The 16,706-nt window shown below is 44.9% G+C and overlaps 1 protein-coding gene across 3 annotated transcripts in view; it reads right to left on the reverse strand.

The window, feature by feature from the left end:
* Positions 1-9,391: 9,391 nt before the first annotated feature.
* Positions 9,392-16,706, reverse strand: part of LOC143776542 (heterogeneous nuclear ribonucleoprotein H2-like) — a 48,143-nt gene continuing 40,828 nt past the window's right edge. For 2 of the 3 annotated variants that reach the window (XM_077266006.1, XM_077266007.1), the window contains exon 12: positions 9,392-9,867. In XM_077266006.1, coding sequence (XP_077122121.1) covers positions 9,749-9,867 — 119 coding nt within the window. In that variant the 3' untranslated portion in view covers positions 9,392-9,748. The remainder of the gene's footprint in view (positions 9,868-16,706) is intronic. The other variant, XM_077266009.1, reaches the window with a different exon arrangement.

Here is a 16,706-nt window from a genome sequence, read left to right on the forward strand (position 1 = left end):
GGGACTCTAGACCCGACCACCGCCCTTGGGTCAGAACTTCCCCCATGTGGGCTCCCCAACCAAATGGACTGGCATTGGTCGTAACTATCCTGTCTGGTGTGATGCTCCACTGAACTCCTCTTGACAAATGTAGCAGATTGAGCGACCATTTTAGATCGTGAAGGGTAGCTGGCGATTACCTGAGTTTTCCATTTAGAGAACCCTAAAGTTCTTTTTCTGCCTGGAGGATTTCGAACTGTAGCATACGAGTATGAACTTGAGCCCATCTCACAGCTGGTATGCACACTGTCAGTGACCCTAGCAGGGACATTGCGTCTCTCAATCTTAAATTCGGATGCTTTCTTACAGCCGTAACCTTGCGAATAATCTTCTGCTTCTTTTCCTCTGATAGAAAAGATGATTGATCTTCCGAATCTAGAAGAATATCTAGAAAAATCTGACACCTGGCAGGTTCTAGCCTTGATTTTTCTATGTTGATCATCCAACAGAGTTCCTGTAAGGACAATATTATGGCATTTACACGGGCCTTACATTGGCAAACCAAATTTCCAACTAACAAAAAAGCATTAAGCTACTTACGGGTAGCGGCATTTTTCGGAGGCCCATGACAGCACTACGAGAGAGGGGATCCGCCCTTCAGGAACAGGAAACCTACAGATACAAAAGGGCGGCACCTCTCCCCATGCATCAGTTGTATATTAGAGCCTGAGAGGACTACCGCGGTTAGTAGCACACAAGTATACATTATATACAGTTTATATACCAAATCAATCAATTGAAATATAACTAGAAGTCACACGCGAGATCTATATGTCTCATTAAAGGAAGTGCAGCCCCCACATGAATAGGGAGGGAACTAAGGGTGCTGTCATGGGCCTCCGAAAAATGCCGCTACCCGTAAGTAGCTTAATGCTTTATTCGGACTCCCATGACAGCACTACGAGAGAATTACAGAGATGTAAAACTACCTTAGGGAGGGACTATAGCTTGCAGCACCCTTAACCCGAAGGTGAGATCAGAGGAGGACCCCAAGTCCAACCGATAGTGTTTAAAAAAGGTGGAAGGGGACGACCACGTAGCTGCCTTACATATTTGGTCGATTGATACTCCAGATCTCTCCGCCCAGGATGTAGCCATGGCCCGGGTGGAACGCGCCCTCAGATTCTGCGGAGCTGGACCTCCACCTGCAGTATAAGACAGAGAGATAGCCTCCCTAATCCACTTCGCTAGTGTGTACTTCGAAACTCTAAGCCCTTTCCTAGAACCTTGGAAGGATAAAAATAACGCATCCTCTCTCTTCCAAGCGTCAGTGACTGTGATATATTCTAACAGGCATCTTCTAACATCTAACGTATGGAGTAGTTCTTCCTTAGTATTAGAAGGATTAGGGAGAAATGATGGTAACACTATCTCCTGTGATCTGTGAAAATGTGAGGCCACTTTTGGCAAATAGGCTGGGTCCGGTCTGAGGACTACTCTGTCCTGAAGAAACTCTGTATAAGGGGAGAGTCTAGAGAGCGCCTGTATGTCCCCTACCCTACGAGCAGATGTTATTGCTACTAAAAATGCTGTCTTGAGGGACAATAATTTAACTGAGGCTGAATGTAAGGGCTCAAATGGTTCTCTAGTCAAGGCTGAAAGGACTAGGTTGAGATCCCAAGGTACCGACCTGTTCTTGTGTATAGGTCTAGCTCTACTAGAAGCTTTTATAAACCTTGATACCCAATAATTATTAGCAATGTTACAAGAAAACAGGGCCCCTAGGGCTGAGACTTGTACTTTTAACGTACTAGTAGATAGATTTAGCTCTAACCCCTTCTGCAGGAATTCTAAAATTTGGTTAATTGGTAACCCTTCTTCGATTCTAAAATCTGAAGAGGCCAAGAACTTCCTCCAAGTTCTAGAGTAGATCTTTGTTGTTATATTTTTTCTACTCTTCATAAGGGTATCAATTAAATTTGGGGAAAAACCTCTGTTTTTTTAACAATGACCTCTCAAACACCATGCCGTCAAATGGAGTCCCTTCCCCTGCGGATGGGTGATCGGACCTTGATGGAGTAAATTTGGAATGTCCGGGAGTACCCAGGGATCTTCCACCGACATGGTCCTGAGCCAAGCGAACCAAGCCCTCTTGGGCCAGAAAGGGGCGACCAGTATGACCCTTGCTCGGTCCTCCCTTATCTTCCTGACCACAAGGGGTAATAGGCCCAGCGGGGGGAACGCATAAGCCAATTGGAAGTCCCATTTGATCAGGAAAGCATCCACTGCCAACGGATTCTCCCTGGGATTCAGGGAACAGAACTTTGTTTTTCTGTTGTCCCTGGTGGCAAACAGGTCCACCTCTGGATGACCCCACATGTGGACAATCTGACTGAAGATGTTCCTGTTCAGGGACCATTCTCCTTGTTTTAAGGTGTTGCGGCTTAGAAAGTCCGCTTTTATGTTTTCTTTCCCCTTTAAATGCAGAGCAGTTAAAGATAGTAAATGGCTCTCTGCTGTCTGGAGAAGGCGGTCCGCTACTTCCATCAGAGATTCGGAATGTGTTCCACCCTGGTGATTTACGTAGGCTACTGCCACCTGGTTGTCGGAGAGGATCTTGACATGGTGACCCTGTAGATACACGAGGAGTTCCTTAGCTGCCAAATCAATAGCCATTAACTCTCTCTGATTAGAAGAGGCTGATGTTTGAGGGTCCCATAGCCCTTGAACTACGATGTCACCCATGTGTGCCCCCCATCCCGTAGGGCTGGCGTCTGTTATTACACGAGTCACATGCGTCACCCAGGGAACTCCTGCCGACAGATTGTCTTCTACTAGCCACCATCTGAGAGATGTAAGCACTACCGGACTTAACATCACCTGACCCTGCAAGGACCCCTGTAAGGCTTTATCATTATCCAGAACCTCAAACTGTAAAGGTCTGGTATGGAATTGGGCCCAACGGACGGCAGGAATGCACGAAGTTAGGGATCCTAACAGTGACATGGCCTGTCTAAGAGTCATGGATGGTTTATTAATCGCCTTTAACACCTGTTGTTGAATGTGGAGCAATTTATCAGGCGGCAGACAGCATTATTGGGTCTCTGAATTTAATAACAGTCCGAGGAATCTCTGAATTTTTAGGGGCTGTAAACAGGATTTGTCGTAATTTATAATCCAGCCCAGACGTTCTAGTTTGGCTATGGCTGTCTTTGCTTGTGAAAGGCAATGATCTGCTGAATTCCCCACAATAAGAAAATCATCCAGATAAGGCATTATGAGGATATTGAATTCCCGCAAATGCGCCATAACCTCAGCGACTACTTTAGTAAACACTCTAGGTGCTGCTGAAATGCCGAAGGGAAGGGCTCTAAATTGAAAATAACGAACAATTCCCTGTATAGACACCGCAACCCTCAGGAACCTCTGGAAGTTCTCATGGATAGGTATATGATAGTATGCGTCCTTAAGATCTACAACTACCATAAAGCAGTGTTTGAACAGCATCTTTATTGTAGAACTGATAGATTCCATTTTGAAGGTTTTATTTACCAGGAACTCATTAAGGGTATGTGTCCACGTTCAGGATTGCATCAGGATTTGGTCAGGATTTTCCATCAGTATTTGTAAGCCAAAACCAGGAGTGGGTGATAAATGCAGAAGTGGTGCATATGTTTCTATTATACTTTTCCTCTAATTGTTCCACTCCTGGTTTTGGCTTACAAATACTGATGGAAAATCCTGACCAAATCCTGATGCAATCCTGAACTTGGACACATACCCTCAGGGATTTAAGATTAATGATAGTTCTAAATGACATCTGGTTTTTGAATCAGAAATAAAAAGGAGAGTAGAACCCTCTTCCTCTTTCTGAATCTGGAATCTCAATCAGCACTTTAAGACATAGATTCACGACTTCAGCTTCCAAAGCTGTCTGTTCAACAGTGGAGGAACGTAAGGGGGTTAATTTAAATTTATCACGAGGCCAAAGGTTAAACTCCAGTCTCAGACCGTCTGATATAATGCCTCGGACCCAGTCACTATTTGTGATGTCAGACCAAGCGGAAGAGAAGGCTGACAATCTCCCTCCCACAGGGATTGCTAGTCATTGGTCTGATTTTTTACGTTCTTTTGAGGAACGGCGAAACATGTAGCCCGTACCTCTCCTGCGTCTATCCTCCCATCTAAAATTATCTCTAGAGGGCGAGGATACGCATTTTCTTCCGCGACCAAATCTCCTCCTGTTGAAAGGGCGACGGTAAGATGCTGATGTCAAATTGGGGAAATTCTTCTTGTCATCCCCTGCTTTCTCAAGCAACTCATCCAGAGTTGGCCTGAAGAGATATTCCCCTTTACAAGGGATGGCGCAGAGCTTGGATCTTGATTGAATGTCTCCAGACCAACACTTTAACCATAAGGCTCTACGAGCCGCATTGGAAAGACCTGCTGCCCTGGCCGCCATTCTGACTGAGTCAACCAAAGCGTCCGACAGGAAGGCCGCAGCATCTTGAATTACGGGGAGCGCATTTAGGATTGTATTCCTAGACGCGCCTTCCTTAAGTTGTGACTCCAACTGATCCAGCCAGACCATTAGCGATCTAGCTGTACATGTTGCGGCCACTGCTGGTCTCAATGATCCGGCCGCCATCTCCCAGGTACCTTTAAGGAAGGTGTCCGCCTTCCTATCAAGAGGATCTTTAAAGGACCCCATATCCTCAAATGGTAGTGAGGCTTTCTTTGATGCCTTCGCCACTGCAGCATCTAATTTAGGGGCCTTGTCCCAGGTAACCACTGATGTATCATCAAAGGGGTATCTGCGCTTCAATGCTGGCGGTAATGAGCCTTTCTTTTCAGGTTTCTTCCACTCTCGTAGAATTAAATCCTGAATCTTATCGTTCACCGGAAAGGATCTACGTTTTTTATGATCCAACCCACTGAACATAATCTCTTGCCTGGAAGGCTGAGTTTTAGGCTCTTCCAGGCCCATTGTGCCTCTGACTGACTTAACTAGTTTGTCAACCCGATCCAGAGGTAGGCAGAATCGGCCAGAGTCCTCTTCAGATGAAATGGAGGCATAAGAACCTTCTTCTTTCTTCCTCCGAAGAATCAGACACCAGGGGAGACATCCTTTGACCCACCCGCCTGGGATAGGGAACATAGAGATTCCCTTACTTCCATGCGGATCATCTCCTTTAAGCTGGTCGCATGGGCAGATTCTTCCGCTACCTAGGGGAGGACAACAAGGGTGGTAACCTCTAACCGACCTGATGTCACTCAACCCCCACCACTCCTGTAGACCTCACCGTCTGCTGTATACAGGTGGCGCATAATTTTTTTGGGTAAGAATCTGGCAAGGGGGTCCGGCAGAGGGCGCACTCTTTATGTTTCGTCTTGCCTGAACTCTTCTTCCCCTAAAATGACAAAGTATAGGGGGCCCCATCACTGAGTGAACATTCACGTAGATCACTTACCAGTGCACGCCAAAAACAGGTACTGGAATACGAGGGGGTTCTTTTCTAGTCGAAGCTCTGGATCCCTGCTTGGATGAGCTTTTACGACCAGACTGGTCACTCCCGACATGCTCCTTTCCTTCGGCTTTTGTCGCACTTCCTCCAGCAGCAGAGGTTGCTGCTCACCATCACTTTCCTCCATGATGAGAATGTGACCAAAAGCAGGGTTCTAAATCCAACACCTGCTTAAATTCCCCCCGGAATCCGGTCAGCAGACTGCCAGGCACCATCCCATTGGTCCCTGCTATTCAGGCTGCAGCTGGATGGTCAGCGGGTGCTGTGATGAATCCGGCGTTCAGGGTCCGATGGGTGCCGCCATCTTGGGTCGACTGCGCATGCACAGCCATCCCGAGAACCGGAAGCGCTCACTGACTCCGCCCCCGACGTCACCGCTGCCCGGAAACGCTCCAGCACACGCTGAGAGCAGCGCAGGACGCCGGGAACGGACAGGAGCGCTCCGGACGGCCTCCAACTCCTGACGCCGGCACACCGCAAACCCCGCTGTACCACCGCCCAGCCTGAAGGGACGGCCATACATACCTGTGCCGGCGCTGATGGAGGCAAGAAGATCCACCGGATTCTGCTCCCTGCTGCCAAAACGCCACAGACATGCAGTCCAGCCTGGACCACCGTGGCGTCTCCAGGGACTCCCGCACCGGCCGAGGTAGGAGACCCCCTCGCTACCTGATTCGGCCGGCCGGCCTGGGTCCTATAGGATCTTTATCTGTAGGAATCTGTCCCTCCAGGAACAGGAAACCAACTGATGCATGGGGAGAGGTGCCGCCCTTTTGTATCTGTAGGTTTCCTGTTCCTGAAGAGCGGATCCCCTCTCGTAGTGCTGTCATGGGAGTCCGAATAAATCATCTAAATAGGGTATCACAAGGGTATCCTTCTCCCTTACATGGGCCATAACTTCTGAAATAATTTTAGTAAATATCCTAGGTGCCATGGATAGGCCAAAGGGCATTGCCAGAAACTGAAAATGCCTAACCTGATGATTTATTTGCACTGCCATCCTGAGGAACTGTTGGTGATCTTTGAAAACTGGCAGATGGTTGTATGCATCTTTTAGATCCAGTACCGCCATGTAGCACCTGGGAAACAAAAGTTTAGTTGTTGATTTAATGGATTCCATCTTAAAAGCGCGATATTGAAGACATTTATTTAATTCACACAAATTTATGATAGTCCTAAAGGACCCGTCGGGTTTGGAAATCAAAAATAGAGAATAAAATCCTGTCTTCTCCTGGTGTTTTGGAACCTCTTCAATAACCCGCTTTTTAAAGTAACTGTTGAATCTCTACTTCTAGGGCCTGTTGTTGAGCTGGAGAATCAAGTGAAGTTAATACAAAATGATCCGGGGGAATCTTCAGATATTCCAATCTCAACCCTGACGCAACTACCCCCAATATCCAGCTACTAAAAGTTATTTTAATCCATTTAAATCGAGGAAAAATTTCAATCTACCCCCCACTGGTAGATCTCTATCTATAGTTGCATCTGCGTCTTAAAGAGGATGAGGGGTTTCCATGGTAGCCACCTTTCTTCTTTTGCTCCGCCGGTTCCCAATCGCGACTATATCCTTGCTGGTGTGATTGAAATCTTCTGAAAGGCATGCGTCTTCTGAAGGCATTCCTAAAAGTGCGATTAAACACTTTAGGAAATCCCTTCTTCCTATCCTATGCCTTTGCAAGGATATCATCCAGCACCGGGCCAAATAGGTACTCACCCCTACATGGAAAGGTGCACAACTTGGCTCTAGCCTGAGCATCCCCCCTTCCAGGTCTTAAGCCAAAGTGCCCGCCGGGCCGCATTTGATAGACCAGCTGATCTTGCCGCTAATTTCAAAGAGTCTAATGAAGCATCCGCCAAATAGGCTACTCCCTCTCGGATCTGGGACAAGGCATCCAACAACTTTTCTCTAGGAACTTTCGCTTTAAGTTGCTCCTCTAGCTGGGTTACCTATACCATAACGGATCTGGCAGTACAGGTACCAGTGATCGCGGGTTTGAAGGCTCCCGAAGACGATTCCCACACTTTTTTCAGGAACATGTCCGCCTTTCTGACGGGTCTTTAAGGAGACCCACATCTTCCAGTGGCAACGAGGCTGATTTTGAGGTGGAAGCCACTGCTGTGTCTACCTTAGGGATCTTTACCCATTGGGATAAGAGGTCATCATCAAAGGGGTATCTTCACTTTGCAGCGGATGGTAAGAACCCTTTATCTTGCTTACCCCACTCCTGTCTGACCAGATCTTTGATTGTGCCCACCACCAGGAACGTTTTACGATTTCTTTGGCACAGCCCCGCAAACATATCATCCTGGGTAGATTTTGCTTCCTTATTTTCTGTGACACCCATAGTTGCCCGAACTGCCTTGACTAGGGTTTCCATAGAGAAACAGGGCCTGCCCTCCTCCTCCTCAGAAGATGGCGAGGAACTCTCTGAACATTCACCTTCCTGTAGGGAAGGACTTGAAGAATCAGACCGCACATCCATCCTGATTTTTTCATGCAGTTTTGATTTAAGGGAACATCTTATTTCTTCCCTAATGACCTCCCTCAAATTCGATGTACGGAGAAGGGCTTCTTCCAAAGTACGGCAGATACAGGCCTGACAGTTTCTTTATAGAACATATATTAATTTTATGTTTGTGTGTGTAGCCCATTCACTACTTTCATCTACCCCCCACTCCCTGAAGATGGCTGGACCATCATTGTAAATACACACCTGTACTTTGTATCCCCCCCCCACCTCATTGTAGATTGTAAGCTCTCACGAGCAGGGTCGTCTTATTTTGCTTTATTACTGTATTGTTAACATTGTTACCCATGACTGTTGTGTTTGAAACTGTTAAACTGTAAAGCGCTGCGGAATATGTTAGCGCTATATAAATAAAGATTATTATTATTATAACTGTCTGGCAATGGCTCCGTGCACAATGCACACTGTTTGTGCTTTGACTTTGTAACCTTTTTGCCCTATAACAAAGCATAGCACAAAACAACATGATCAGCTACTGGGCTGGCATTAAACACTCACCCACCGCTGATGGAGTACCGGTCTCTGAGGTGTGAGGTGCCACCTGACGTCGGGTTGCCAGACTCCTGCCGCCCGCGTACCATGTCACTGCTGCGTGACTGACTGCTGCTCTTCCTCTGCTGCTGTCAGCTGCAAGTGACCGGTGTCCCCAATCGAGGACATGTTGCCACGCACACTCACCCACCGCGGCTCTGCCTTTTTGTATTTGCCGCGCTCCTCCGGAAGTAGAATAACTACTTCCGGGTCACAAGCGCCGACATCTGCTCAGAAGCGTCGCGCATCTGCGACCCAGGGCGGCATTCCCCGGCCCCTGGGAACGCATGTCTCTCCGACCAGACGAGGGGGGTGGGGGGTGGTGTCGAGTCTGCGAGCAGTACACCCGACGCTGCCTCCAGTGCCCCCGACTGCCGTTCTCACCGGACACCGCGCAGAGGCTTTTAACCTGTAGGTTCCTGTCCGGATGGTGGGCGGATCCCCTCTCTCGTGGGGTGCTGTCGTGGTGATAGGAAAATGCAACCCTAGTCATTATGAAGTCCTTTTACAAACTTCTCAAGGGTTCCTAGGTGGCTCTCCGAGTAATGTGTGGTACCACTGCAATTTTTGTTTGTCTTTGCACGTGCACTTTGTCTTGATTTTAATATAGTCCAAACACAGTATATTCGTTTTAATTTGCATTCCGATACGATAGTCCCTACCTACATTTGTTTGGAAGTACCATCTGCTAGAAATTATTAACTAGCCTGTGTTGTAGGTTTTATATATTGCACTGAAAAAAATAGGTGGGGGGGGGGGAGCACACAGTGGAAAGGAAATGCAATGAAAATGGTGATTAGGAAGAAAAAACAACCCACACACAACAGCCACGATATTGTTCCAGAATTTATTGGCCAAGAGTTTGAGAAACAGCTATACAGATTCCAAGGCTGGGAGAAAAACAAACAAAAACACAAGATCAGAGGGTAGGGAAAAAAAACAAAAACAATCCACAACCCTCAAATTTATATGGGAGGAAAAAAACATTATGCATTAAAAGAATATGGCAGGCACAATTTGACTGTTAAAGCAAACAATATAAAAGCACAGCTACTGAAATTCCTACAGAAAAGCTGCATGTTTTAGTTGCAATATTTAATAGCATCTTGACAAACTGAAAACTAAAAAAAAATTTAGTTATTAAAAAGGTCTCACAATAAGCAGAGTACAAAAAAAATGACAATTTTAAATTCCCCATGCAGCACTCATGTTCATGCTGCTCGACATTCCAGCAATTCCGTTCACTCCTAGTGAGCCTCGTGTTCCACTGCTGTAGTAACTGTTGTTTAAGCCACTTTGATTTCCTTTATATAAAAAAACAAAAAAACAAAAAAAAAGTTAAACAAGTCACTTAAGGAAAGGGATGAGAATTCATCACCAGATTTTTCAATACAATCTTAACTCTAACAGGGAGGCAATCACCTACTGTTTAAAAGGGAACCCGTCACATATGCTGGCACCATGTTATAGAGCAGGGAGTGCAAGCAAATTCAATATAACCTGTGTTTTAAATGTTCAAACCTCTGCTTTTTGTGGGGTTCTCAGTCCAGTGGGCGGTCTGCTCAGTGACTGACTGCTTTCTTTGTACAAGACAGCTGAATAAAGCAAAGAATTCAAAGACTCTGCAATCTGCCTCAAACAGCCATGTGTGGGGCTTCTCACACTGTTAACCTGCTTAATGCCGTTGTCAATCTGACAGCCACATTCACAGCACAGAGTCAGGAAGTACAGTGTTCTATTCTAACCGGAAAAACATCAGCTCAGAGCACAGACTAAGCCCTCACACAGCTCCATCAACGGAATAAGAAAGTTACAGGTCTCGGAACCTGTCATCACTAAAAAGAACAGCTTGTGCTGCAAAGAACAAGCACTTTTACAGCTATATTTTTTATTATAATGCCACTTATTTCCATGTGAGGAGGGGTGTACATAAAATGAGGACCTTGCCAGCGAGGGCTCACGATCTACAAATAAAAATTAGTAATGGCTCAAAAAAAAAAAAAAAAAAAAAGGGAGGAGGGGGGAGAGAGAGAAACAGTGCAAACAGAAATCATGTCATGAAGGGTTTAAAGAGGTACAGTCTTTGACCCCTTCCCACCACTGCCCTTTTTCATTTGAGTGTTTTTGTTCCCCTTCTCAGAGCTATAACCATTATATATAACCATAGAAGGGCTTGTTTTTTGCAGAACGAGTTGTACTTTTCAACTACACCATTGATTTTACCGTATCATGTACTGAAAACTTGAAAAAAAAAAATCCAAATGTGGCGAAATTGCAAGAAAAAAAAAAAATGCAATTCCACAACTGCTATTATTATTGTCCAGGTTATTACGAGTTCGTAGATACCAAACATGTCTAGGTTCTTTTTAATCTAAGTGTAGAGTTGAGTGAATTTGTTCAGATCCCTGCTTATTTGGCAAGCTACATGGAGCGTGCCGGTTGATCATCACCACAGCTGCATGTGTCAAGGCTGTGTGACAATATGCAGAGAGCCCAACAAACAGGCTATCCATGCAAGTGCTGTGACACCGAACAGCTGATAAGCCAGAGTACTCCATGTATCCAGGTTCCCGCTGTAGCTAATTCGGTAAGTGCCATAGCTTGCCAAATAAGCAGGAACCAGAAAAAAAATGTGCTCTACTCTAAGTGGTGGAAAAAAAAAGCGCATCATTTTCTAGGACATTTAGCATCTCCATGTTTCGTGATCTGGGGCTGGGTAAGGGCTTATTTTTTGCCTGCCGAACTGACGTTTTATGGATACCATTTTGGTGTGGCTACGATCTTTTGTTCGCCCATTATTACATTTTAATGCAATGTTGTGGGGCCCAAAGAAAACAATTCTGGCATTTTGAATTTTTTTGCTGCGCTATTTATTGATCGGATTAATTCCTTTTATATCTTAATAGATCGGGCGATTCTAAAAACGCGGAGATACCAAATGTGTATTTGCTACAAATCAGAAATGCTCACTTGCAATGAGCGCCGACAGCCGGATCGCGATTCCATCTGCAGCCATTATGGGCACATGTCAGCTGTTCAAAACAGCTGACATGTGCCAGGAAAGATATTGGCTCAGTGCCAGAGCCCACGTCAAAGGAAGACATGAACTGTGCAGTACATGTACAATGCATGTCAGGATTGGGTAGTTTAAAAAAAAAAAAAAGTCTGCTCTGCATATTAGAATGGAAAAATGACATCTCTCAACAGGAGAAAGCACCCCATGATTTGTTATCAACTTCTTATGTGGGATTATGTACCACTTTGGGTACACTGTATGGAAAGCCATTTGATTGTTGGAGTGCAGATTTTACTCGAATAGTATACAGGTTCTATTTGCAAAGGCCTGAGGTGGCAACACAGCAGCAACCTTAAAGGGAACCTGTCACCCCCAAAATCGATGGGGAGGTAAGCCCACCGTCATCAGGGGCTTATCTACAGCATTCTGTAATGCTGTAGATAAGCCCCCGATGTTACCTGAAAGAGGAGAAAAAGACGTTAGATTATACTCACCCAGGGGCGGTCCCGGTCCGATGGATGTCTCAGGTCCAGTCCGGAGCAAGTACTGCAGTGCGCAGGCGCCGGGCCTCTGACCTGTCCCGGCATCTGCGTACTGCAGTACTTTGCTCTGCCCTCAACAGGGCAGACAAAGTACGCCTGCGCTGCAGCCGCGGCGTAAAGACAAGAAGAGGACGTCATGGAATGAAGATGGGAGGCTCCGGACTGGACCAGAGACACCCATTGGACCCGAGACACCCATCGGACCCAGACAGCAGCGGGACCGCCCCTGGGTGAGTATAATCCAACGTCTTTCTCCTCTTTCAGGTAAAATCGGGGGCTTATCTACAGCATTACAGAATGCTGTAGATAAGCCCCTGATGACGGTGGGCTTACCTCACCATCGATTTTGGGGGTGACAGGTTCCCTTTAAAAAGTTACTTCATTTTGGAAACTACACCCCTCAAGCAATTTATCTAGGGTTGTAATGAGCTTCTTGACCGCACAGGCATTTCACAAATACCTTTACTATTGAGTTGTAAAATTAAAGTTTAAAAAAAATAAAAATGTAAACACTATCCAAGATGTTTAGAGATGGTGCAACATTTTGATTCTTCAGCAAAATTTTTTGCTGGATTGGTTTTTAGGCAACAGAGCCCCCCAAGTGACACACTTTGGCAAGTAAGTGGAAGTTAAAACACTTGTCTTTTTTTGGGGAATGACTTGCAGTTTTGAGTGACATAAAATTTTTTACCATATATTGGACTAAAGGGAGTGGGGGGGGGGGGGGGGGGGGAGGACGTGCAAAAGGTCTGATGCATTTCCACTTTTTTGTTATACTTCAGTGTTTAGAAATTGTATTTTTATACGTGCTGTAAGATTGCTTTCTCATTGAATACATTGGCGGTAGGGAAGACACTAGGCTATGGGTATACACACCCTGGCACTAGTGAAAGTTTTAAAAAATAAAATAAAAAGCCACACAACACACAGGCCACCAGAATTAATCCCCAGGAACACCAAGGATAGCGTAAGTTTACAGATCCACAAGAAAGGTATTTTAATGGGGGGAAAAAAAAAAAAAATAATAATAAAAAAAAAAAAATCACATTTTCTTGTTAATAGTATTCTGTGACATAGGATCATCGGATGTTCCAGAAAAGCCGTGAGTGGCAAAACAAGTTTACCATGTGGACAGCCTGGCGGAAAGCAACCTGCAGTACCCCAAGTCCCAAATGGACACTGGCATAATCCATAGAGTGGAGGTTCTCAGACCAGTAGAAAGGTGCGGATGAGGCCAAGGTGGCAGCCTTACAGGCCTGGACCATATAGGTTTAACTACCCAGGAGGTCCCAACTGCCGTTGTGGAATGAGCAGTGGCCTGAAGGTTGGAGATTAATTCTTGGCCTTGTAGGCTTTAATAGAAAACTTGACTATTCGTAAATGGCAGTCATGGGAGGCTGACATGCCATTAAGTGGCCTGTCAGGAATCACAAAAAAAAAAAAAGAGAAAGAAATTATAAGAGATAGGGTCTAATGGCCCTAACAGATCCAGACAGTAAGGCCATGTGCACACGTTCAGGATTTTTAGCGTTTTTTCGCTATAAAAACGCGAAAAAAACGCTAACATATGCCTCCTATTATTTACAGTGTATTCCGCATTTTCTGTGCAAATGTTGCGATTTTTTCCGCGAAAAAAATCGCATCGCGGAAAAAAAAGCAACATGTTCATTAAAAATGCGGAATTGCGAGGATTCCGCACACCTAGGAGTCCATTGATCTGCTCACTTCCCGCACGGGGCTGTGCACACCATGTGGGAAGTAAGCAGATTATGTGCGGTTGGTACACAGGGTGGAGGAGACTCCTCCACGCACTGGGCACCATATAATTGGTAAAAAAAAAAAGAATTAAAATAAAAAATAGTCCTATACTCACCCTCGATGTCTTCCCGCCTCACCGCTGCATGCTGCCGCTTCGGTTCCTATAGCTGCTTTGCGGTGAAGGACCTGCCGATGACGTCACTGTCTTGTGATTGGTCGTGAGCGCTCACATGACCGCGACGTCATGGAAGGTCCTGCGCGCGCACACCAGCTATAGGAAGAGGAACGGACGCCGCTGATGAGATGTCTGGGTGAGTATAACCATTTTTTTTAATTATTTTTAAACATTCTTTTACTATAGATGCTGCATAAGCTGCATCTATAGTAAAAAGTTGGTCACACTTGTCAAACAGTATGTTTGACAAGTGTGACCAACCTGTCAGTCAGTTTTCCAAGTGATGCTACAGATCGCTTGGAAAACTTTAGCATTCTGCAAGCTAATTACGCTTGCAGAATGCTAAAAAAAAAACGCGAAAAAAAAACGGAAAAAAAAATGCGGATTTCTTGCAGAAAATTTCCGGTTTTCTTCAGGAAATTTCTGCAAGAAATCCGGACGTGTGCACATACCCTAAATGCTCAAAGAGATAAGCAGAAGGCATGGGAGGATTATGTCCTGTGATGTTAATGGTAGACACCACAATGTAAAAGACCACCTTGTCCTCCGAAGGAAAATGGAAGCTTTTAGGATGGGTAGCAGGCTCAGACATCTGATGTATGGGTTTTGTTTTTTTTTAATTCGTTTATTAATTCCAGAATACACAAACAATGCACACATTTGCATGTATCATCATCAATTATACCACCGGATACAAATAATTACAAAATATCATCATATCCAAATTTTACAGGGGTAATAAACTGTGCATGTTGAATCACTAGTATCTATATAATGCCTACTATACAACTTTAACCGTTAATAGTAAGTCGCCAAAAGGAAAAACAGATTTAAATCCTACTCCACAAGTGATGTCCCAAAACCACAAGCCCGTCTTCCTGTGCATGTATCTAATCAGCGTGGACTACAGAGTATGATAAGAGGAGTTCCATCTACCCCAGATTTTTTCGAATTTACCTGGGCATCCTCTATTTTGGTACAGTGTTTTTTCAAATGGGATGACCGAGTTCACCAAGTCAATCCAAGTTCTGAGAGACAGGGAGGAACCACCCATCCACCTTAACGCCAGTACCTTCCATGCTAAGAAGAGCGTCTCTCGAAGAAAGATCCCAGTATGGTGATCCCAGGCCTCTGTATCCCACACCCCGAATAAGCAGGTCAATGGCTCAAGTGGGACAGGGATTGACAATAAAGATGTTAATAATGTCGTGACTTCTTTCCAATAGTGAAATATTACCGGGCACCTCCAGATCATATGGATAAAATCTGCATCACGTGTGTGACATCGCAAGCAATCTGACGTAGGCGACCCATTTTAAAGAGTTGTGTTGGGGTCAAATAAGTCTGATAGATAATATATAGCTGGGTCATCCTGTTATTAACTGAAGGAGAGACTTTAGTTGGAGACTCTAGAATATCTTCCCACTCCTCTCCCAGTGTATCAGGAAGAAGTCCCTCCCACTTCCTTTTGAGAGAGGTAATAGTAGACCCATCTCCCACGGATAATAGGTACGTATATAAAGAGGAAATGAGTCCCCGAGGACACTGTGATTTGAGAATGCCTATCAGGGGTAGAGATGAGATCGCTCGACCTGCACCCACATTTCGTATATGCGATTGGAAAGCTGACCTAAGCTGTAAGTAACAGAAGAATTGAGATCTTGGGATATTGTAGGTATCCCGTAATTGTTCGAAGGATACAAAAAAACCCTGGTCGTGAATATTGCCCACCGAAAGAACACCACATGAGATCCAGAACTCAGTAGATGGGTGATTCAGCAATTCTGGGAAATAACTTATGCCATAGTGGCATTTCGGCTATTATATCTGCAAATTTAATAACTTTTTTGATTTGTCTCCATATTAATCTCGCCAGTCGAAGTAAAGGCAGCAAACGGGGAGCACTGACTTTCTCTATTTCCAAAAATCCCAATGGACAATCAATCCGGGCAGAATGGATTAATGTATGGGGGGTTTTGACAGTCAAACGGCACCTTCCAAGAAAGCCAAGTTAGGGAGAGGCTTTATAGAGGCTCGAAGGACACAGAACAAGGATAATGTCCCAAAAGCTCCACTGGATAACTGAAGAGAGGTGCAATGAATCACTGAAAGAAGGACCTGTTTGCGAGAAGACAGCATACACTGAAAACCATATTAACGCAGAACAAGGAAGCTGAGGTCTGGATACAGACTAGACCAAACAAGAATTCTAAGCATGAAATGGAAGTCTTTGTACATACAAGCCAAAATAAGACCTCCAGGTATGAAGTTAAAGCAGTATCCCCATTTCCAAGATTCTATTCCAATACGTAATAGGTATAATATTAACCCCTTAATGACCGGAGCTTTTTTCAGTTTTGCATTTTCGTTTTTCGCTCCCCTCCTTCACAGAGCCATCCATTTTTATTTTTCTGTCAATATGGCCATGTGAGGTCTTATTTTTTTGCGGGACGAGCTGTACTTTTGAACGATACCATTGGTTTTACCATGTCGTATACTAGAAAACGAGAAAAAAAAAAGCCAAGTGCAGTGAAATTGCAAAAAAAAAAAAAAAAAAAAAAAAGTGCAATCCCACACTTGATTTTTTGTTTGGCTTTTTTACTAGGTTCACTAAATGCTAAAACTGACCTGCCATTATGATTCTCCGGGTCA

Source organism: Ranitomeya variabilis, chromosome 5, assembly GCF_051348905.1.
Source record: "Ranitomeya variabilis isolate aRanVar5 chromosome 5, aRanVar5.hap1, whole genome shotgun sequence".
NCBI classification, from domain to species: domain Eukaryota; kingdom Metazoa; phylum Chordata; class Amphibia; order Anura; family Dendrobatidae; genus Ranitomeya; species Ranitomeya variabilis.